Genomic DNA, 23,392 nt, shown 5'->3' on the forward strand with positions numbered 1-23,392 from the left:
TTGTCTACAGTGTTAGCAACAAAGAAAACTGTACAGGCCAGTTTGTGTTTAGACAACATAGCACTGATATAGATATTTGGCAAGGACCGAAACGACTAATGCTAGCCTTTGGCAAGGGCTGTGAGGTGTGGGTGGTTATGAGTCAGCACAAGGTGAGTCACATCAGATGTATGGGGAACCCAAAAGTATACAGTTGTTCAGTGATGTAATCTGTCATTACCATTCCTGGCAGAATGCCATTGTGTGTGTTTGTGTGTGTGATTCTGTATAAATATTGTTTTGATGTCTAAGCATTGGCTTTTGCCTAGGCTAGCCTCCCTGTAGTAGCCTTCCTGTATATGTCTCTATGTGTGTGTGTTGGCCTGTGCTTGGCTCATGTGTGGTTTTCATGGCTGAGTGCTTGATGCCCCGAGACCTATGTATGGTATATAAGTCATGTCTTATCTACCCGAAACTTTCTGATTTCTCTTCAACCTCCCAGCATCCAGTGATACCCTTCCTTTCCTGGCATTGGTGCATAGTACCCATACTATACACTACTGTAAGAAATAGATTGTTACAGTCCATTTTCAGTACGACTTTCCTTCCATACTTATGGCTGGCTAGGAAGAAGTCTGTTAGAGAAGTTTGTGGTTGAACCTGATTGGAGGTGTGCAGTCTAAGCCACAAACTGTTCACTGGATTAGGCTTTGTGTCCTAGGCCAATGAGATGGGGGATTTGGCAGGAGTGAAAATTTAGGGCTATAGGAGAACAGGCATTTTTCATGATAGGAAAAATTTTAAAAACCACTGCCTTGTGCCAAATCAGAACTCCAGTGGTCATATTTGTCCTTTTCTCTAAGCCAGCATAATTATATGTTTGCAACTGCTCCTTTTTCAATAGTTTCTTTTTCACTAGTCTCTTGAGCTTGTTATTATGTTATTTCCAAAACACATACTAGCTTTCCTAAGTCTTCCCTTCTCTTTTAACACTATGATGGAATGTGTATGAAACTCCTTAATAAACCACAATTCTGTTATGTACTGGCTCATCCTGAAGTTCTTTTCTGAGGCAAAATGAAAAATCACACCTTTACCTGATTATGTCCCCCTTGCTGCTGCTACCAGCAGCCAAAAAGTTTTAAGGATGCAGTAATCAAAGTCATTCAAATGTTGTTTCTTGGGAAGATTGATCTGGAAAGGTATTCAGCACGTTGGCTACATTAATGAGGAATGCCTGCAAAGTTTAGAGCTGCAGAGAAGAAACTTAACCAAAACAGAAGACAGGTTTGTGGGATCCGGTGCTTGACTGACAGTAGTGGAAATTACATATGTGAGAGGCGAGAATTTAAGTATTGCTCTTGAGAATTAGGCTGCTATTGTCATTGACCTTCCGAGAGCTCTCAATGTAGGAAAATTTCTGTTCCGATCAGATTACCCCTTGGAGTGATCGGCTCCACCTTGAGTACACATGAAGAAGCACAATAACAACATATTTTATCTGTAGGTAGAGACACTCTTGTGAGGCAGACCGATGTTTTTCATTTATCTTATTATTTATTTTTCCCTTTTGGTTTTTCAAGACAGGGTTTCTCTGTGAAGTCCTGGATGTCCTAGAACTCACAATGTAGACTAGGTTGGCCTCGAACTTAGATCCACCTGCCTTTGCCTCCTGACTAAGTGCTGGGATCAAAGGTGTGCGCACAGCCACCCCACCACTAACAGTCAGCTGGCCATTTCCCCGGAGCCGTGATGCTCCCCCAGTCCCTCCTAGCTAGCTTTGCCAAGCCACCAACTGCCCCAGCTATCTTTCTCCTGCCCACCTTAGCTTCTCAGATAGAAAACACTAGACAGTTTTATTATTTTAACATTAACCAAATAACTCAATGGCTGGGTGAAGAATTTTCTGCCCTAATCCTATCAGCCAGTTCCCTCCAACCTCCTTGCACCCCCCACACCCCATCAAAGTAGAGGCTACAAACTCTAAGTGCCCTAAGACCTACAGACTGCAGCTTCCTTCTCATTCCAAAGCCTGGTCTGTGTTAGTATTCTGTCTAAACTCCACCTTCACAGTTACCTGGCAACAGCCAGGTATGCTCCTCCCCATAGTTACCTGGCAATAGCCAGCTAGGCCTGGTCCACTATAAAAGGGGCTGTTTGCCCCCTCCTCTCTCTCTTACCCTCTTAATCTCTTGCCTCTAGCGTCTCTGTCCCCCTCCCCCTCCCTCTTCTCTTCCTCTCTCTCCACGTGGTCATGGCCGGCCTCTACCCCCTCCCCCCCCACTACCCTCCTAGCCCCCCTCCCCATGCCCTGAATAAACTCTATTCTATACTATACTGGTGTGTGGCTGGTCCCTCAGGGGAAGAGATGCCTTGGCATGGGTCCGCTGAGACATCCCCTTCCCCCATACCTCAACACACACCCACAGAACATACTCTATCTTTTTATAAACACTTCAGTCTGAATTCCTGTTTCCTTGAGACACTTCTCTTCTCCTGGGACCCTGAAGTCCCATCTCTTTTCTTTCATCCAGCAATTAGGTTCCACCGTTTTTATTGACACAACCAAGAACCAATTAGGGAAACAACACCTCCCTCAATACCAATTCCTTTAGAATTCCAGGGTATCTTGAAGACCAAACGAAAGATCCAGTCTGGACTGAGCAATTACTGGATTCTTGGACTTTCTGTCCATAGCCAGCCATTGTTGCTGTAAATCATTCTAATAAACCTTTCTATGCACGTAGATTCATTCTGTATGTCCTGTTGTTCTAGAGAACTAATACAGGCACCTAACACTGAGATGGTGACTGCATTGCTAACCTCTCACCTGACCACCTGGTGTCTCTTTCAAGGAAGTGATAGGCAGACAACTCCTAACAATTCACACTGCTGGACTTAGCCCACCTGCAGAGTCAGTCATTCCGGTCTTTCTGATGGATCTTGCTCCTCCCCTGCTTCTAGACCTCTGTAGTTTGGTTCTGCAGTCTAATCTCTCAGGGCCTCCTGCTGGGTTCCCACATACCTTCCTTCCCTAAGTACCTGCAATGACTCAGTTTACATATTTATTAGATTTCTGCTTTTGTCCTCTGAAATCTGCTGATCTCTTTAACCCTTTTGTACCCACTCTCTATGTGTGAAATGTATTGTGCTAGTAATTAAGACTGGAATAAAAGAAGCTGTGATTGCCAACAACTTGCTATCTGTAGACATGACACCCTCATAGTATTTGTGTTTCTGTGTTTAGCCTGTGCACCACTTTAGTGTCCAGTGCTTATTAAGGCCAGAAGAGGGCATCAGATCCACTGGAATTGTAGTTGCGAGCAGCCATGGGATGCTGCGAACCAAATCAGGGCTCCATGGAAAAACAACAAGGGCTCTTACTCATTTCACATCTCTCCAGTATTCTTTTTATTGTTGTTGTTTTTTTTTTTTTTAAATACAAAAACTCACATCGTGTAAACACACAAATGTCCATCTACGTTTCGGCCGTGGGGGGGGGGCAATTTCACAACGGCCATGTTTTTCCCCCCACGATTCATACAATAGGAATGAAAAAGATACCAAAACAAAAACGTACTTCCAAACAACAATGTGGTAACATTATGGAAACTGAATTCCCTTTCTTCTCAGGTTCACTCTTCCATGCCCTTAGAACTCACTGCTGAGTGCCTACAAGTTCTAGGCCCGAGGTGGCAGATGAGCACCACGGCCCAGCCCAGCCCGGTGCCCGCGTGGCCTCGCCCGCTGCCAGGGCACCGCTGGCCCGGCCTTCGAGGGCCCGCGACACGGCGCACATGGCCGCGCTCGCCTCCCGCGTTGGCGGGAAGACTGGGAGCGCGGACGCGCGAGGCCGACCCGGAGCCTACCCATGAGGCAACGCGCGGTGGCTCGCGACGCCCCCCTCCCCCCCTCGCGGCGCCCGGCAGCCCGCTCCGCGATGGGAGCCGCAGCGGTTGCGGCGTACGGCCCGCGCTCCTCCCTCGCCTCCTCCTCTTTCTCCTCCTCCTCAGGGCTCCAGTCAGGCCGAGCCGCTCCGCTCACGGTAAGCGTCCCCCGCCCCGCGCGGCCGCCCGCTCGCCCGCGAAGGCCCTCCCGCGCGGCCGCGCCGCCGCACTCCGGGGGCGCAGGGTGGGGGTCTCGGGCCGCGGCGCGTCGGCGAGAGCACCCGGGCCGGGCAGGGGCCGGCTGCGCGTGGGCCTGGGCCCGCCATCTTGCCGGGCCTGGCGCGGGAGGGATCCCGGCGCGACGAGGCGAGGCGGCCGGCTGCGCGGCGGCCCACAGTACAGGCCGCTCGGCCTTCGTCTCGCCTCGTCGTGTCGCCTCGCGGCCGCCGGGCAGACCCGCCCGTCGCTCTCTCCTCTGCCGGGCTGTGCTCTCAGGGGACGGCTTCCCTCTGTCCTTTGTACCTCGTCTGCGGGTGTGTGGCGGAGACCCGAGCTTACAACGCAACCCACTCGACTCTTCACGCAAGAGCTGAACCCCAATGGCGTTCGCAAATAACAGCCACAACCGCCTTTGGCTAGACGACCCGCTCCGTTCTCTCCACCTTTCTTGTCAAAGGAATGTCCCCCCTCTGCCATACGAGTCCCGCTATTGTCTGCCAGAGAAGGGCTTTGAGGAGAAGCGAGTCTGACAGATTTTTTTTTTTTTTCCACCTGAGCTTTGCAGGTTTCACTTAAGAAACCACAGACGAGTGATCGCACTGAGGTTTTAGCCTGCACAAGAAGATGGTGTTTTCACGACTCACCTGCAGTTGTAACCCATTAGGAAATGAATATGCTAGAAAGAAAAAAAAAAAAAAATGAACGTTAACCAGCTGCGAGCATGGGGACTTTTGGTTTTACGAAGATTTTTTTTTTTTTTTTAAATAGTCGGCCATACTTAAAACATTGGGCTTTATTTTCAAGTTTGGACTGAATCATCTAAATACTCGGACGTCTTTTAGTGCCCTTAAGCATAAATTCACACGAGGGAAGTAGAGTTTGAAAGTACAAAAGCCGCCTCTTGGCATCTGTATGGCATCTTGCTTTGAGAGATGACTACCAACTTGGGCTGTTTGAATGTAAATAATAGGAAGGTGAAGGGCCTGAGTTTGAGGACCTTGTGCTTTGGATGGTCCAACATCTGCACTAAAGCCACCCTTGAGTTTGAATGTTTGTATCTGTCATTGGTGTCAGTGTTTACCTTTGGCCCCTTTGGGAGGTTTTTGTTGTCAGAGCTGTTTTGAAGGTCAGCCTCAGAAATGACAATGAGAACACTTGGCTACCGGGGGCCATTGCAGAACCTTGAGTTTTATGACTCCTCATTGCTTACCTCATTATTGTATGCCCCATTTTCATTGCTGTGAGGTTCCTGAGAATAGGCAGGAGGCATAGGCCTCCACACTTAAAGAAATGTGGTTTGCCATTCCTTCAGACTCTTAATTTCTGGATCATTTGTTATCTTTAGATGTTATTAGTGTTCATGTTTTTCCAAACACACTGGGAAGTTGAATATAGCATATTCAGATGCCTACCACCTAGTGTATTTGTAAACATTTTGTCATATTTGCTTTGTCTCAGTCTGCTGAGTATTTGAATGTTTGTTGAAGATGTTACAATTCACCCCTAAGTACTGGATATGTATATCAGTAAATAAAAGATAAAGGCCATTTTCTCTATACTACTATAATACAATACCATGGTCACACCCAAGAAAAATAAGAATATTTGCTAATATGCATGTAGTACATAAAGTTAGGGCTAAAGGCTTGAATACATTCAGGCTTAATATATTTTTTACAATATTTCATAAACTGGAATACTTCATACTATAAAAGGTGAGGGGACAATATACTGTTAGTAATTCTAGCTTTAGTCTCTTAAAATGTTGACTTTATTGAAACTTCATTTTGCAATTAGCATGTAATCTGGCATAGTTTTAGTGCTTAGTATGAATTTACCTCCATCTCTGGTAAAATAGATTGCACTCTAGGGATGACTGGAAGTAGGAAGAAAAGGGGCAGTTTTGGAGAATAGAATATGATTGCTTTGATCAATTTGTAATTCTCCAGTCTGGTGGGGCATATTTTTAATCTTAACACTCTGGAAGGCAGAGGCAAGTGGATCTTCCTATGTAGACCCCAGCAGGATGGTATAGTGAAACCTTGTCTCAAACAATAGCAATAAACAAAAACCTTTGGAATTGTTGGCTATCCTGTGGTAAGGTCTAGAGAACAGTTGGAAACTTGGAAAACCTTCTGCCTTTGAAAATTTAGACTTTTGTAGCCACAATGAGTTCTAAGGTAGTAGAACTGTAAATCTCAGTATCTCCCTTCTCTCTGGTTTAAGTCTATTATGCCACTCCTTTAGTCCAGTGTTTTTCTTCTCAACATTACATTTTATAAAAGAGTAAAAGAATAACTAACACCTGTTTATTTAATAGATAATTTAATAAGACACCTGTTTTATTTAATAGATAATTTATAACTATACAAACAACTTTTCAATATAAGTTGTAGTAATTGCTTTTTTTACATTAAAACAGTTTTAGGTGACAGGATATTTATCATTGGCAACATTGTTATTTACTTTAAAATAACTTGGGAAATATGAGAAATTCATAAAATATTCAAATAAATTTAAAAATTTGAATAGCTTCCCCTCCCCTTTTGAGGGAATAAAATACTTTTTTATCTGTTTTTCCCCTTTCTTTTTTTGGAGATGGGTTTTACTACTATGTAGCCCAGGCTGGCCTCAAAGTTACTATCTTCTTGCTTCAGCCTTCTAAATACTGGTATCCAAGATTTTTGACTTTGAGGCCAGCCTGGTCTACAGAGTGAGTTCCAGGACAGCCAGGGCTACACAGAGAAACCCTGTCTCGGAAAAACAAAACAAACAAACAAAAACGATTTATTTATTTATTTATTTATTTATATGTGTACATCCTTGCTCTCTTCAAACACACCAGAAGGGGGCATCAGACGCATTGCAGATGGTTTTGAGCCACCATGTGGTTGCTGGGAATTGAACTCAGGACCTCTTGGAAGAGCAGTCAGTGCTCTTAACCACTGAGTCATCTCTCCAGCCTGAAACTAAACATTTTGTGTGAGTGTCAGACTATAACAGATTATATAACCTGTATTAAAGAGTTTAGAATTTAAGTGTAAGTCTTCATAGTTTTCTCCAAAGTATTCTATTACTTCTGATTACATTAGGAGAAATAGTTCTTACTATTTAGATTGGAATAAAAATACTGTATTCTTTCTTTAAAAACAGAACCAGATATTACTTACACATTGATTGTTTGAGAAAGTTTATCTTGGATACCTCATCTGAAGCCTCCAAGGTTCCTTTGTAAGGATTCTGACATGCTGCTATCTCTTCATTCATTTGCATTGTCAATTCTATTGTAGACAAACAGGTAAAAAAAAAAAAAATCTGAAAATTTAGCCACATTCAGTAAAAATTAAAAGCAGATAAAAATCAGGAATACCATCACAAAAATATGTCACTCTGATGTCGAATGAAAAAAAGAAATAAAAAGGAAAAGTCATGACTGCTGGTATGTATGGAAAAGGAGAACATTTTTTATAGATATGTACGTGAGCATAACCAGAGGCAGACACATCTGGGAGAGTCCAGAGTGGCCATGACCCTGAGCCTTGGGAAGGGGAGGGAAGGGAACCAAGTACAGCAGCCAGGAGGCGAAGGTGCAAAAAGGAACAGGAACCAAAATGTCTGGATTATATAGGGTAGAACCTCTCTCGGGGAAGGACAACCCAGTCCCTGGACTGGAGAGTTGGGAATGAGGGATACTGGGAGAACCTGGAGACCAAGTTTGATTTTTAAATAGGAACCTCAGTCGCTTGTCACAGGTTTGAAACCTAACAGATGTAAAGATTATTTTGAATTGAAGGCAATTGAGAACCAGCAGATGCAGGAAGAATTCTGCTCTCTGCTGCGTCAAGAGGACAGAACTTGAATTTCTCACTACAGATCACACCAGGCTGAACAGTTCCACGTGAGGTTTATTCAGGAGATAAGGGCAAAGGTGACAGCAAGAAGGGGTGGAGGGAGTGGTCAGGGGGCTCTGCCTATTTATATGGATAGCCTCTCGAAGGTAAAGGTGGGAGGTGAGCCAAGTGGATTCTGGGAATGTGTGGTGGTTGCCTTGGCAACAATTCGGTGGTCGCCTAGATGTGATGTTACTGGGTTCAGAGCCTGATACCAACATCTTTTATATCTGAAAGAGGTTAATTTGTATAAACATGCCTTAATAACATAGCTCTTTTCTTCTATTCATCTTCCAGTGTTTTATTCTTTTTGTTATTTTGTTTAAAAGATTCTTCTGTAGCTTAGGCTGGCCTGGTATTGTCGCTATTGCCAGGTATGACCTTGCCTCCCAAGTTCTGAATTTGAAGCATATGACACCATATGCCTCATTGATTTATTCTTTCCAAATCATTTTTAGTGATTTATTCTTGCTCAACACCTAACCTCATGTCTATTAAAAATGATACACAAATCTCCAAATTTAGCCACTTCTATGAGTTTCAATTTCTATGAATTCTTGGGCATGAGAATATGGAATGAAGTTTGTGTACTGTTCCTTTTCCTAACTTTACTTTTAAAAGTTTAATTCACAGTCTTCTAGGTATTGAATCTATGTATGAAAAAAACAAAAGTTGTTGTTTTCTTTTTTTCTTTTCTTTTCTTTTTTTTGGTTTTTCAAGACAGGGTTTCTCTGTGTAGCCCTGGCTATTGGCTATTCTGGAACTCACTCTGTAGACCAGGCTGGCCTCGAACTCAGAAATCCTCCTGCCTCTGCCTCCCAAGTGCTGGGATTAAAGGCGTGCACCACCACTGCCCGGCAAGTTGGTGTTTTCTAACACAGACTATGAGGATGATCATGTCAGTCTTCTATATCTGTTGCAAGTCAATGTAGCATTTTGTGAAAACCATAAAAAAACTGAAAAAGTGAAAGGTCTTGCATTGGTCAGGTTTATTTCACTACTGTGTCCTTTTTCTAGGCTTTTTTTTTTTTTTTTTATAGATAGGTAAGATACTTGAGCAGTGGTAACCTAGAATGGTGGAAGCAGCAAAATATTTCAACATGTAAGAAAAATAAAAATTAGTAAGATGCTACAATGTTTTAATATGTAAAAGGATACTTGTGTAGGATTATGTAAAATGGAATGCGTTTGATTCTGTTTAAATGCTGTAAGGACTGGTGAGATGGCTCAGTGTGTAGTGGTTTGATTCCTGGGACCAACAAAGTGGATGGAGAGAACTGATCCTGCATGTTGCTTTCTTATCTTCACATGTGTGTTGTGATACATATGCACACGTATACACACAAAATGTAATTTTTAATTTTTTTTAAAGATTTATTTATTTATTATATGTATATGAGTAGACTGTCATTGTCTTCAGACACACCAGAAGAGGGCATTGGATCCTATTACAGCTGGTTGTGAACCACCATGTGGTTGCTGGGAATTGAACTCAGGATCTTGGGAATAGCAGCCAGTGCTCTTAACCACTGAGCCATCTCTCCAGCCCTGAAATGTTTTATTTTAAGTCAGCAAAGTTCCCTTTCTTGTTTGAAAATCTCTAGAAACAAATGGAAGTCATAGGAATTGAAGCACTTAAAGATGAAAAAAAAATTAAAAATGTTCTGTGGACACTAACAGTATGTGGTGATGAGTAGTTCATTTTTCAGACTTCTACCTTTCTAATGCATGGATTGAATCTATCTGCCTGACCTGTGAGCTTTTAAAAACATTTACTGTGTTATATACATTTCTAAGAAATATAGGTAGTACTTAGTTTTTCTTTGAGTGATCTAAGATATTTTTCTTGTTAGGAGTTTTTCTTTCCTTCTAAATTTTACCTTCAGAGGTCCTCCATAGTAAAAAAAAAATGATAAACTGAAATCTTAGAGTCAAGAAGTTAGTTACATTTAGGCTTTTTGATTAATCAGACTAAGCCAAAAAAAATCTTTAAGTCATTTTTATACATCACTTCTTTTCTAATGTAACATAACATACAGTGATGAACACAGAAATAAATTTGTCTATATGCATGCATGTGTATATGTATGTATGTATGTATGTATGTAGTATATAAGACAAGTATAACTATATATGCTTGTGGTAGTTCTGTGTAGCTCTGACGAAATACTCAACAAGCACAAGAAAAGAAGGATATGTTATGACTTACGGTTTCAGAGAGTTCAGCCCGTTGTGGCCAGAAGGAGCATGGCATTTAATTTCATGGCAGCCCAGTGAATTGAGAGTAGGAAATAGATATAGTTTTGATATTCACTTTCTCTGTTTTTCCTTTTTATTCCCAGCACCTTGAAGGTTGCCACTCACATCTTCCCTATTCAGCTAATCCTGTCAAATACCAAACTCACTTAAAGGTGTGTTTCACTAATCTCCTAGGTGATTGACTAAAGTCAAATTGACAATGAAGATTAACCATCACACCCTCCATCTGTTTTATGAGACTGGATTTTCTTCTTTTTAAAAGAACAGGAGTGTGCAGGCTATTTACCACTCACTGCACTCTGGAAAGTTAAGCAGTAAGAAAGCCCAGCTGTGCTTGGTTGGCATTAAGTCATTTATGTTTGATATTGGTCAAGAATCTATTTAATGGCTAAAAGCAGAGCAATCCATGTGTCCAAAGTATAAAGTGAATCTTAGAAAGTAAGCCTGTTTAGTTTTGGTGCAAAGATTCTAAGCACTTGAACATGACTGAGTGAATATAGATTTTGAAGGAAAGTTGTAACACTGAAAATTGACTAGATAGGGATGAAAAGAGAGATTTTGAGGAAAAGTAAAATTCCAGAGATTCCTCGTGAAGTAGTAGAAAAGGGAAAATACAGAGGAAATTTTTGTCAAGTGTAGTTAGATTTGCACAATACAAAATTATTCTGAAGCATACAGTTCAGGGGCATTTAGTATAGTTATGTTATCCAACAATTAATGCTGTCTGATTCCACAATATGCTCAAGTCCCCAAAAGGAAACTTGCTTCTCATAAATTAGTCTTTTATTCCCCTTTCCCTCAACTCTTGGCAACCACTAACAGGCTTTTTGTCTCTGGATTTCCCTATTTTGAGTATTTTAGGTAAATGGAATATGTATATCTAACATTTTAGTATGTTTTGGGGGGATTTGAGCTTGAGTTTGTACATATCTTTTGCAAATTGTTGTGTCTGGAAAATGCTGTTTCTTGAAATAGTTCTCCGCTTTTGGCTTTTTACAGCCCTTCTGCCTCATTTCTTATTCTGCATAGATAGACCCCTGATCCTTGAGGGGAGAGGCATGATGACCATATCCCATTTAGGGCTGACTGAGTATTCCAGCATCTCACATTCTGTACAATGTCAGTTGTGGGTCTCTGTTAATTACCATTTACTATAAGAAGTTTCACTGGTAAGAATTGAGCGATGGTCTATGGGTATAGATATATGTTCTTAGGAGTCATTTATGACTTAGCATGTTTTCAAAGTTTTATGTAGCATATATCAGTACTTTTTAAAAATTGCTGAGTAATATTAGGTTGTATAGAATGCCACATTTTAAAAAACCAATTCATCAGGTGAACATTGGAGTTGGTACCACTTATTTATTATGAATAACACACAGTAGACCTCAAACTTCGGTTTTGAGAGAAGGATAGGTTCAATTTAGACATACTAAATTCAGGTTAATTTAAATATCTAGATGGTAAGCTGGACAGTTTCATACACTATTAATCCCAGCACTCAGGACTCAGAGGCAGATGGATCTCTGAGTTTAAGGCCAGTGCAGTCCAAAGAGTTCCAGGACAGCCAAGGCTACACAGATGGCAGTTTTCAGTAGGGACTAAACCACAGGTGAGATGCCAGCCAGGGTCAGAGGCTCATACCTCCTAAGTTTATAGCTGTGGAATTTATTCACTGTCTTTTAGGTATCATTTGGTAGAGCTGAGGTTAGAGAAGTGTTACAAGAAACCCATTTCTACATGATTTTAGGGGGAAAATATGGAGAATCTGTAAAGAGCTCCAAAGGAGCAGCTGAATGAGAACTGAGTGCACTATTTTCAAGAAATGGGGTTAAAATAGCTACAGGTAAGCAAGACAAATGAACCTTGAAAGGTGGTTTGTGTTATGGTCTGACCCCCACACTCCCCAGCATAGCCGTAGCTATTTTGTTCCATGCCTGCCAGCTATTTCGTATTGTTGCTGTAATATGCTTACAAGTCATTGACAGGTTTAGAGCAAGGACATCCTGATCACATACTCTGTTTTGTTCCATATGAATGTTCTGTATGAGGTTTGCTAATCTTAAGAAATTCCACAAAGCTGTAGGTAGGACCCATCATATCAAAGGTCAATATGAACTGTTATATGTAAAACGACTTGAGTCAGAGCTGAGCATCAGGCAGCCCTTCCTGCACCTACGTGTGAGCTCACTGTGGTTTTTATGGCTGACTTGTAAGCCATACTTGTAAGCCAAAAAGTTATGATTATAACACTCATACTGTATTATTTCAATGTTCTGAATTCCTCTGTTCACCACCCATCCATCCATCCCCCCCTCCCCCACCTTACTCAGGATCAATCAGCTTAAAGGTTAGCTGATAATACTTTGCCTAGTAAACCATCTGTTCCCCTCCTTGCCCTTTAAACTTTTTTTTTGTTTTTTTGTTTGTTTTTTTTCCGAGATAGGGTTTCTTTGTGTAGCCCTGGCTGTCCTGGAACTCACTCTGTAGACCAGGCTGGCCTCGAACTCAGAAATCCACCTGCCTCTGCCTCCCAAGTGCTGGGATTAAAGGCGTGTGACACCACTGCCCAGCGCCCTTTAAACTTTTGAACCTGTTTTTTTTCTATAAAAAGTCTGCTCTGAGAGCAGATAAGTACCACAGTTAGGCTCCCGAGTCCTTTCTGCAGTCCTGGACATCCAGTTCTCTCTTAGCTGAGATTGGTATATGTGTGGTTTGTGTCCCTGAACCTCAACAGTTTGGCTGTTAGAGTTTTGGGAATTTTCGGGTGAATACTTGAATAGAATAGTGTAGTAGGAATTTTGGTTTCTTTGAAAAACACAGAAATAATATTTGAATATGTTTTTGTTTTAATCCCAGGTGTGGGATACGGGGCTGCTCTCGATTGTCCACAGCAGCTGACTATGATTTGCCACATGCTCTATCTAGCAGGGGCATGATTTTCCAACAGCAGAGAGTTTCTGCAGTTGTGTGACATTGGGAATTCTGGGGACTTTTCAGGGGGTCCCAGGGGTTGTTGATAAGTGGTTGGTTGGTGTTTGGTTGCTGCTGGTCATGATTTGTTAAGTAGTCATGCAAAAGAAACAACAAGAAGAAACTACATTTCCTGATGGTGAAGATCAAACTTGCCCCAAGGAGTTTTCCTAATCAGCAGGAAGTAGTCCAATGATACTGACTCCCCCTTTCCCCTCCATCCTGGTTTTTTTTTTTTTTTTTCCCTCTCCTATTTAGTATTGGGGGGGGGGGGTTGAAATGGTGAAGGGTGGAAGAAAAAGAACCCACAAAGCAGTCAAAAGACAAGTTAGGTTACAAGAAAGCATTGTATCTGGACTGCTGTTTAGCCCGTTTGGCTAATAAGAGTAGCAGTAAAGAGCAAATAGCTGGTAGCCTAGATGAAATTTGTAAGATTTATTTGTTGAGGTAGGTGATACAAAGGGATTCTTTTTTTTTTTTTTCATTCTGTTGTGAAAAAGTTCTTCTGTAAAGAAGTTTGTTTGTTTGATTTGTTTTTTTCAGATAGGTTTTCCCTGTGTAACCCTGGCTGACCTGGAGCTCGTTCTGTAGACCAAGGTGGACTCACACTCAGAGTTCCGCCTGCCCCTGTGCTGGAATTAAAGGCATGTGCTATCTATCACACCTTCAACTCTTAACCCTTGGCAGCTTTGTGGAACTCTTGCAGCTACTGAGATTGCCTTCTGTATAGTCTTAGCTCATTGCTACCGTCACTTGCCCTCTCAGTGCTCCTTCAGTCCCTTTTGTTTCCTCAGTCTCTGTACTTGACCACTATTTGGAACTCTTCAGATACCACCTAACTACAGAATGAACAAACTCTCCTGTTACCTTCTAGCTGTTGCTTTTGATGTCCCACTGTGTGGAACTAGAAGCCTGGAGTTCTTTCTGTTCGTAGTGTTAGTAATCCAGTTTGTTCTACTCTTGATAAACTAGATTATTAAAAAGAAAAGACAAGCTGGGCAGTGGTGGCGCACACCTTTAATCCCAACACTTGGGAGGCAGAGGCAGGTAGATTTCTGTGTTCGAGGCCAGCCTGGTGTCTACAGAGTGAGTTCCAGGACAGCCAGGGCTACACAGAGAAACCCTGTCTCAAAAAGCCAAAAAAAAAAAAAAAAAAAAAAAAAAAGACAAAAACATTGGTCTAATGTTACAGTAGGTTAGGCACAGTACATAGAAGGCAAAATACATCTTCCAGATCAGCATGTTGAACTAAGATGTAGCCTGCTTATATAGGTACAAAATGGGCATAGCATGCTTCTGCTCAGATTGTAGTTTTACCAAATACAGTCTTGCTTATGTATGGATGCTAGTTTCACCAGGCACAAGCCTCATGTTGCACCAGTGATAGGCTTTTTATTGAATCACAGGAGTAGTACATTTCCCATCCCTAGTTAGAATAACTGCAGAATGTGTTCAGTGAGGTTTCTCTTTTCTGAATGGAAAGTTCTAAATCTAGTGCAGATTACCTGAGGTAGTTATGACTGGAACAAGTCATGACATGAAACCAATGTGGCTTCAGCAGCATTGAAACCTTGATTATTGCTGCTAGAGTAGTTTTTCTTCTCTTTTCACAAATTTTATTTATTTTAAATCCAGACTGCAGTTTTCTCTCCCTCCTCTCCTTCCAGAACAACCCCTCCCCCTCTAGTAGTTTCTTCCAAGAGATTCAAGTTCATAAAAGTTCACAGCTCTCAGAACAATCTTAGCAGTTAACAAAAAGAAGCTGCTTGGCTGGCAGTAGAGAAAATGAAGGCTCTTATGGTTGTCATTCTAAGGGCTTAACAGGTAACAGTTTTACTCAGTACCCCCAAGGGGTACTTGGAACAAGACTTAGGCTAACATTCTGAACAGTTTTCAACTAAGTGTTAACCCTAGCCACTGCTCTATGGAGGAATCCTCTGGCTTGCCTCTGTATCTTTTCAAGTTCTAATTTAAACCATCACACAGCTTTGCTAAAGTGAAATTTGTATGGTTACTTAAGATTATGAATTAGCTTTCTCTCTTCCCTACCAAAAATTTACTTACTTTGAATGAATTAGTTTTCTTTCTTCCCCACCAAGAATTTACTTATTTTGAATAGACTTAGGTATAGTGTTGGATTTCAGCCTAACTTCTTCATTCATTAAATTGTACCTAAAATCTTCTAGAAAAAAAATTGAATGTAATAACTTGATAACCAAAATGTTTAAGTCCTAAGTATGGCATTGAAAAAAGTGAACAAATGAAAGGTTCTTCTTCATCTGTCAGTTTAGTTTAGTCATTGGCATGGCCCTTGAGGGAATCTTGAAAGTGACAGTTTCAGTTCCATACTTAATGATGGTTGAAATATTCCTGTTTTTTTTTTCAATTTTTTGATGTTCTTTACAATTTATTTTTTTTTTTAATCTTTTAATTGTTACATTAGGTGAAATCTGCTTCTTCCCTGTAATTTTGGTCTTTAATGCCTGGTGAATATGGACATAGTGTTGGCTTTTGAAATGAATGGGCTTGAATGTTACTTCTTTTTATTTTTTGTATGTATATGTGAGATTTTATGTGTATTCAAAATGTGTGTGTAGGCCTGAGTTTGATGTTGGGAATCTTCTAGATTGCTCATCTACCTTATTTCTGAGGCAGGGTCTCCCAACCAAACCAAGAGCTCACTGAAAGTACCTTGTGTAGTACTTCATAGTCAGTTTACTCAGAAATTACTGGTATGGGCTTTGGGGATTGTAACTCAGGTCCACCTGATTGCAAGCAATCTCCCCAACTGTGAATTTTGCCAAGTCACTTAGTTGTGTTACTTTAGAGTAGGCATTACCTGTCTCTAACTCACTTTGCATGACAGTATGCTTTGAGCTTTAAATAATGAGATTTTGGTTTATTATTTGTTTGTCTGCTTTTTGGTTTAAAAAGAGTTTCTCTGTTTAACAGCCCTAGCTGTCCTGGAACTCAAAAAGTCCCACCTGGCTCTGTCTTCTAAATTCTGGGATTAAAAGCCTGGACTACTGCTGCTTGGTGAAATAATGTTTTAATTAGGACAACTATAATTGTGTGGTGATTATAATGATTTTATAACTAGGAGTTGTAATAATTTGTAGTAAAATATAATGAATGGAAGTAGTTGTGCTGAAACAACATTAAGGATTAAATTGTGTACTTAAAATAATGGTTTGTTTTTGAGACAGGGCCTTCTGTAGCTCAGGTTTGGCATTGATTTTAAAATCCCTCTGCCTCAACCTTTCAAATAATGTGATTATGGGTGTGTACTGCCATACCTGATTTATAAGTCACACTTGAGCTACCATCTCCTTTCTCATAAAATTGAAAGTACAATGACTGTGGCATCATCCTGAGAAATTTTTGTCTAGAAGGTTTTATCACTGTTGGATCAGTCATTTGGTGTAACTTCTGCATGCAGGCAAAAGATTTGGTCAACACAGGATGTATATGGCTGCTAGTGGCCTAACATGTTTCATTCATAGCAAGTTTTTTAAGTAAAGGATTCTAAACTAATAACTTAAATAACTCACATTAATGTACAAACCAGTAATATAGTTCTTTATTGTCATTGTCAAGTATTATGTATAGTACATAATTGTATGTTTATATATTCTGTCAAGACTGAGTTCTAACTTTTCCTCTCATCTGTTTGTTTGTCACTGCTAAGATCCCAAAATGTATAATTTTTTTAAAATGATATTTGCTGGTTTTGGTTTACTTAAGAATTAAAACTGATATTTTTTTACTTTGTTATTAATGTGTTTGTGTTTATGGTGTGTGTATTCATGACATAGCATGCATGTAGAGATCAGAGGACAACTTTCTGGAGTTAGTTGTCTCTACCTTGATTGAGTTCTACAGTTTTAAGTCTGGTTGCCAGGATTATACAGCATAGTACTCTACTCACTGAGGCATCTTGGTGGTGAAACTATAATGGAATGTCGTGACTTCAAAGCTTACCTTACTATCAAAAGCTGAGAGGAAAAGGGGATGCAGGAAATCAAACACAAGGTCTTGAATATGCTAAGCATGTGCTTTTTCTCAAGCTTCCTTCTCAGCTACAATAAATACAGTTTTTCATAACTCATTTTTGGGCAATTTTTCATAGTTAAGAGATTTGGGGGTTTGTTTTGTTTTGTTTTGTTTTGTTTTTTGTTTGTTTCTGTTGTATTTTGTATTAGGGATTGAATCCAGGCCAACATTCTACCCCTAAGCTCTCTCTCTAGAATTTCAGAATTGCCAAACATTAATAAGAGATTACATGTATTTAAATTTTTCATTAGTTTCTTTTTTTTTGTTTTTTGTTTTTGTTTTGTTTTTTTTGTTTGTTTGTTTTTTGAGACAGGGTTTCTCTGTATAGCCCTGGCTGTCCTGGAACTTACTCTGTAGACCAGGCTTCCGTAAGTTTCTAATTTAAGAAAAAACAAACTTTTTAAGGCATAGTTTAATCTTATTTATATAAAAGCTAAAACATTTAATAAAATAAAATTATAATATTTTAATGTATAAAAGGTTAGGTTATATTTTAAAGTCTTAACTTTTTTTTACAGTTTATTTATTTATTTATTTATGTGTGTGTATGCCTGTGCACACTGTGGTGGAGATAGCAGGAGAACTTGCATGAGTGAGTTGGTGTTTTGTTGTTGTTGTTGTTTTGATTTGATTATGTGAGTTCCAGGAATCAAGTTCAAGTCTTCAGGCTTGCTCCAAAGCCAGGTGTAATTTACTATGAAACTCAGTGTGTCCTTGAGCTTGATATTCTTTTTACCTCAGCCCCCTAAATGCTAGGATTTCAAGCATGGGCCATCATGTCTGGCCAGTTGTGAGCTTTTGGTAATGTTTATTGTAACTTTTTTCTTGAAGAACAATGAGTTGAGTGTGGTTAATTGCAAACTATTTACATATCTTTATTTTCACCTAAAACTTAGCATATTACCTTCCACTTAGCTGATTAGGGATCCTATTATCTTGAATGAATTATCTGATGAGCTTTCTTTTTTGTTAGTTGATAAAGCCAAAGTTGTGTTTTATTACAGAAATAATTATATTTTTGAGTACAAATAGGTAACTTTAGTGTCATTTAGCATTGGACAGTGACATTTACTAAAGCAGTGCATTATGTGGAAATTGCATTTTGCTATTATTTATACATATATTAATATATGTTATTTACATGTATGTGTGTTGTTTATTTAAGACAATTTCTCACTGTGTAGTCTAGGTATTAAGCCTGTGATCCTCTTGCCTCAGTCTCCCAAGAACCTGGATTATAGATATGATTCACATGTTTGTCACAAATAATTATTTTTAATTTACTTGTCGGATTTACTGAAATAGGAAATACTTGATATAATCACTATTTTGTTTCTGATATTTGGAATTCTTAAGGAAAGAACCAATTATTTTAAGTAAATTATATATATAACAAAAATATCCAACTTAAACAGATTTCTATAAAAGGGTAAATTAAATGTATATTAATATTATCTGCCCTAATGGTACATATCTTTATTTTCTAGAAAGGCAAACTGAGATACAACTTGCTGCTTTTTGTAGTCACATGGTAAGTGTAAATATTTAAATTTGATCCAAGAATTTATTCTTTTATGTATTTGTTTTTGGTTTGTGAGTACAGACACATGCATCTGTATGAGTAGATATCAGAGAAAGACATTGGGTTTCCTGTCCTGTCATTCTGCTTTATTCCCTTCATACATAGTACATTTCTCTGAGCCTGAAGCTCACTGTTTGGGCTAGAGTGCCTAGCTAGCAAGTTCCTGGGATATGTACCTGTCTTTGTCCATACAACACTGAGGTTACAGGCCACATGCTTCCAAGCCTGGCTTTTTATGTATGTGTTGGGGATTCAAACTGAGGTCTTTTTGTTTGCTCAACAAATGTTCTTACTCACTGTGTTATCTCCCCAACTCCTCTCTCAAGAGTTTTTGTCTTTTTCGAAACAGGGTTTCTGTGAGTAGCCCTGGCTGTCCTGGAACTCACTCTGTAGACCAGGCTGGCCTCAAACTCAGAAATTCGCCTGCCTCTGCTTCCCAAGTGCTAGGATTAAAGGTGTATGCCACCACGGCAAGAGTTTCTTAATTTCAGGTTTATTTGTAGTTAAATTTACTCAAAATTGACTGATATCATATGTCAATTCTTAGGTGACAACATATAGAAAGTTAGATCTGCAACTTGATGGGAGACAGTTCCTTTCAACCAAAAGGTAAGTGTTGCCTCAGAAACTGATACTCATGTGCAAGTGGTATATAATTACACTTTATGATACAGCCTGAGAGATGGGGAACGTCTTAAAACCTCAGAGCCGTTGAAGTAACAAATGAACTGACAAGTCAAGTAGAAATGAAATATTTTATCTGTTAACAGAAATAGCTACTGCTTATATTAATACTTTAGCAGTTTGGCATGCATTATCATAAAGATTTCTTCTATGCTTGTACAAGCATTTATTAAAAAATTATAAAAGAATTATAACTTTTTTCCCCCCAAATTATAGCTTTTTCTAACAGTCTTTTATATATTAACAATGGCAGAGTCTTGAGAGAGAGAAAGAGAGAAAGAGAGAGAACACTCATCATGCGTGTGTGTATGTGTGTGCTGTATACTATATTAGTTTACTTGGGTTGTCATAACAAATTACCATGGACTAGGTGGTTTAATTTGGTAGAAATTTATTTATTATTTATTTAGAATTTATTTATTTATTTATTTATTTTGTCCAAAATTTATTTAGAATTTTGGACAAAGTTAGGACCAAAGTATTGCTAGGCGTAATGTCTTCTGTGGGTTTTGAGTTAAAAGCTCTGGGCCTCTTATAAATGGTCATATTAAATTTGTGACTGATTGTGGCCATATTATTAAGAACTTGGTAGAATGTTGACCAGTTTTGAGTCAAAAGTAGAAATGGCACTTTTTAGTATAGTAGAAAATAATACTTAGAAATTATAAAGATATTGTTTAAAATAGAACCTCAGATAATTTCTTGTTGTGACCTTTACTCTTCCTCAATGCTTTGGGGCTAAGTGCTCTGGTCAAGAGAGAGAGTGGGGCTCTTGGGGCAGGAGATGCGAAGAATGGAGACAAGACAGAGTGTGATCAAGTCTCTTACCAAGTCTCTTTTATTGAAGGGAATTCTGAGGTATTTATACGCTCTTGCCATGTGCCTTGTAGGCGCGTGGATACCACGTGCCTTGCAGGTGTTGATATGACGTAAGCCTTACAGGCTTCTATAGTGTGGATAGCATGTGCATCATGCACCTTGCAGGCTTGGATAGCACGTGCGCCTTACAGGCATGTATGGCCTGGATAGCACGTGGACAGCACGTGAACTGCATGCCTTGCAGGCGTGACTACCATGTGCGCCTTGCAGCTGGGGGCAGTAAACAGCAACACAAAATATGTGGGATATCAGAGTGTGCTTCAGCTGTTGTAGGCCATTGATAACCAAATCTCTTATCAGGGTATATGGTTCCAGATGGCTGCAAAGATAATCTAGCCGCTTTCTGCTAAAAGTCGGCTCCCAACAATTTCTTTTGTAGTCTAACTATTTTCTTGTCTGGACAAGTGCCACTGATGTTCACGTACATGGCTGAGGTCACACACACGTTATATTAGTTGAGGTCCTTAACACTGTTTGCCTTCTCTGTCTTGCCTCCCTCTGTTCTTGCATTGCCTTTCTCCATTACAGCTTCAATTATAAATGCATATAATTAAAGAGTCAAACAGTCTGAAAGGCTTTAATTAGCCTTGCCAAAGTTTCATAAAGTTGTGTGTGTGTGTGTGTGTGTGTGTGTGTGTGTGTATAGTGTTGCACTATCAGTTTAACTAGCACTGTTACATAATTAAAGGTGAATGCTCTAGCTTTCTTTTAAAAATGTGTTCTTTACAACTTTTTATTTATGTGTATGTATGTGTCTGAGTTTATGTCTTGTGTATTCAGTGCTGATAGAGACTAGAAGAGAACACTGAATTGAATTGGAGCTGGAGTTACAGGGCCACTCAGTATGGGTGGTGGGAATAGAACTTGGGTCCTCCAAAAGAGCAGCAAGTGTTCTTAACTTGTGAACTGTCTCCAGCCCTTGTTTTAGCTCTCTTTTTATATGTGTATTTATTTCATTGTTTTTAATTATGTATAATGTGGGGGTGGGACTTAAGTTCACGTGTAAGTGTAAGTGCTCATGATTTATAGAGGAGGGTGCTGGATACATTGGGCCATCTGCAAGAACAGTACATTCTCTTAACTGCTGAGCAACCTTTCCAGCCTGTTTTATTTTTTGTTTTGTTTTGCTTTTTAATTTTTCTTCCCTGCTCCCTGCTCCCTGCCTAAGACAGGGTTTCTTTGTTAGCCTTGGCTATCAGTCCTAGAACTCACACACTAGACCAGGACCTTGAACTCAAGAGTTCCACCTAACTGTCTTCCCATTGCTGGGATTAAAGGAATGCACCACCGACCACCACTGCCACCACCACCACTACCACCACTGCTGGGCCTGTGAGGTGATCTTAAAGTTAATTTTTTAATCCTTTCTTTGGTTTCTTAAAGAAGTCCTCCTAACATGCTGCTATCCTGCATCTATCCCACTTAGTTATTCTCCAGACCTACTGACTTACTCTCTTCTGGTACTATGTTTTGTATTGAATGCCATGGCCTGTGCACCTTATGTGTTACTCTTTGTTCATTATGGTGTGTGTGTGTGTGTGTGTGTGTGTGTGTGTGTGTGTGTGTGTGTGTGTGTCTACATGGCCATATATGCCAAAGTATATGGAGAGGGAGGTCAGAGGACAGTTTGTGGGGGCTGGTTCATTTCCACCAAGTGGGTCTTGAGGATTGAACCCCAATCATGAAGCTCAGCAGGAAATGCCTTTATCCCACTTAGCCATTTCAGTTTTATCCTGTTCAGATATTAATTCTTTCTTTGATGCCTAAATATACCAGTTTCTTTACCTCTTAGAATCCTTTTAATTTGTTTTACCATCTTTCGATCTTTTACATAGAACATTTTTCTTTGTAAAATTCCTGGTGCTTATTGATTGTTTCATCTTCATTTATGAGAGTGATGCTACCTGATTGGAATTTCTCAGTTTTTACTGCATGCATTGCTTTGATCGATTTCTTTAGGTAGAAATGTGTAATTAGCTCTAATTGAGATAACTCTCACTCCTTTCTTATATTTTCCTCTCATACCAAATCTCAGCCCCACTCTTTTTTTTTTTACTTTGCATTTTCCATTTCTTTCTCTCTTTTTTTTTAAATATTTATTTATTTTATTTATATAAGTACACTGTAGCTGTCTTCAGACACATCAGAAGAGGGCATCAGATCCCATTATAGATGGTTTTAAGCCACCATGTGGTTGCTGGGAATTGAACTCAGGACCTCTTGGAAGAGCAGTCAGTGCTCTTAACCGCTGAGCCATCTCTCCAGCCCCCACATTTTCCATTTCTAAAACTGGTTTATTCTAATTTGTTTTTAAATCTGTGGCTTCTTAGTCTTATCCCTCCCCCCTTTTAAAGACAATGAATAGGATATAATCCCTTTTTTCAAGTTAATTGTTCTAAATGTATGACTGAAATTCATTTTGACTATATTTTTTATTTGCTCTAAATAATCATTATCTGTTTCAAGTCTACTAGTTACTGACCTAGAGAGCAAGATGTCAGTTTTTTATTGTTACTATTATGTACTCATCACCACCACCAAGTCAGAAATTGTTACTAGGATTATTAAGGTAGATTTCTAATATGCTGCATATAGCAAATACTTTAATTAAAAGAAAGTTGCTTCTTTTAAAAATTAGATAATTTAAAAATGGCAGAACTGTTTATGGAATGTGAGGAAGAGGAGCTAGAGCCATGGCAGAAGAAAGTGAAAGAAGTTGAAGAGGATGACGATGATGAGCCCATCTTTGTTGCAGAGATAGCAAGTTCAAAACCAGCTATTTCAAGTAAGTATTTCCTTTGAAAGTAGGCAGTTTGAAAAAATTATTTTTAGGGTTGTTGTGAAAATGTCTTTATTCCACCATAAGAAGTAGGAATAAAATACTTGCTTGAGAGTCAGGGGTGACCCTGAGTGAAGTTTTGAGAAAGGATAGAAGCCAAATTCAGCAGAGCCAACAGGGAAATGCCCATGATTTGCTGGTGGCATTG

At 39.6% G+C, this 23,392-nt stretch overlaps 1 protein-coding gene across 6 annotated transcripts in view; it reads left to right on the forward strand.

The window, feature by feature from the left end:
- Positions 1–3,852: 3,852 nt before the first annotated feature.
- Znf280d (zinc finger protein 280D) overlaps positions 3,853–23,392 on the forward strand; it is a 79,625-nt gene continuing 60,085 nt past the window's right edge. For 4 of the 6 annotated variants that reach the window (XR_013107787.1, XM_076926264.1, XM_076926263.1 and 1 more), the window contains exons 1-4: positions 3,927–4,024; positions 18,748–18,791; positions 19,390–19,451; positions 23,044–23,190. Coding sequence is in view for 5 of the 6 variants with exons in the window: in XM_076926264.1 (XP_076782379.1) it covers positions 19,424–19,451; positions 23,044–23,190 (175 nt within the window). In the remaining variant the exon portion in view is untranslated. Of the gene's footprint in view, positions 4,025–18,747; positions 18,792–19,389; positions 19,452–23,043; positions 23,191–23,392 lie in introns of all 6 variants that reach the window. The other 2 variants (XM_076926258.1, XM_076926260.1) reach the window with 2 other exon arrangements.

This window comes from Arvicanthis niloticus, chromosome 27 (assembly GCF_011762505.2).
Source record: "Arvicanthis niloticus isolate mArvNil1 chromosome 27, mArvNil1.pat.X, whole genome shotgun sequence".
In the NCBI taxonomy this organism is placed as follows: domain Eukaryota; kingdom Metazoa; phylum Chordata; class Mammalia; order Rodentia; family Muridae; genus Arvicanthis; species Arvicanthis niloticus.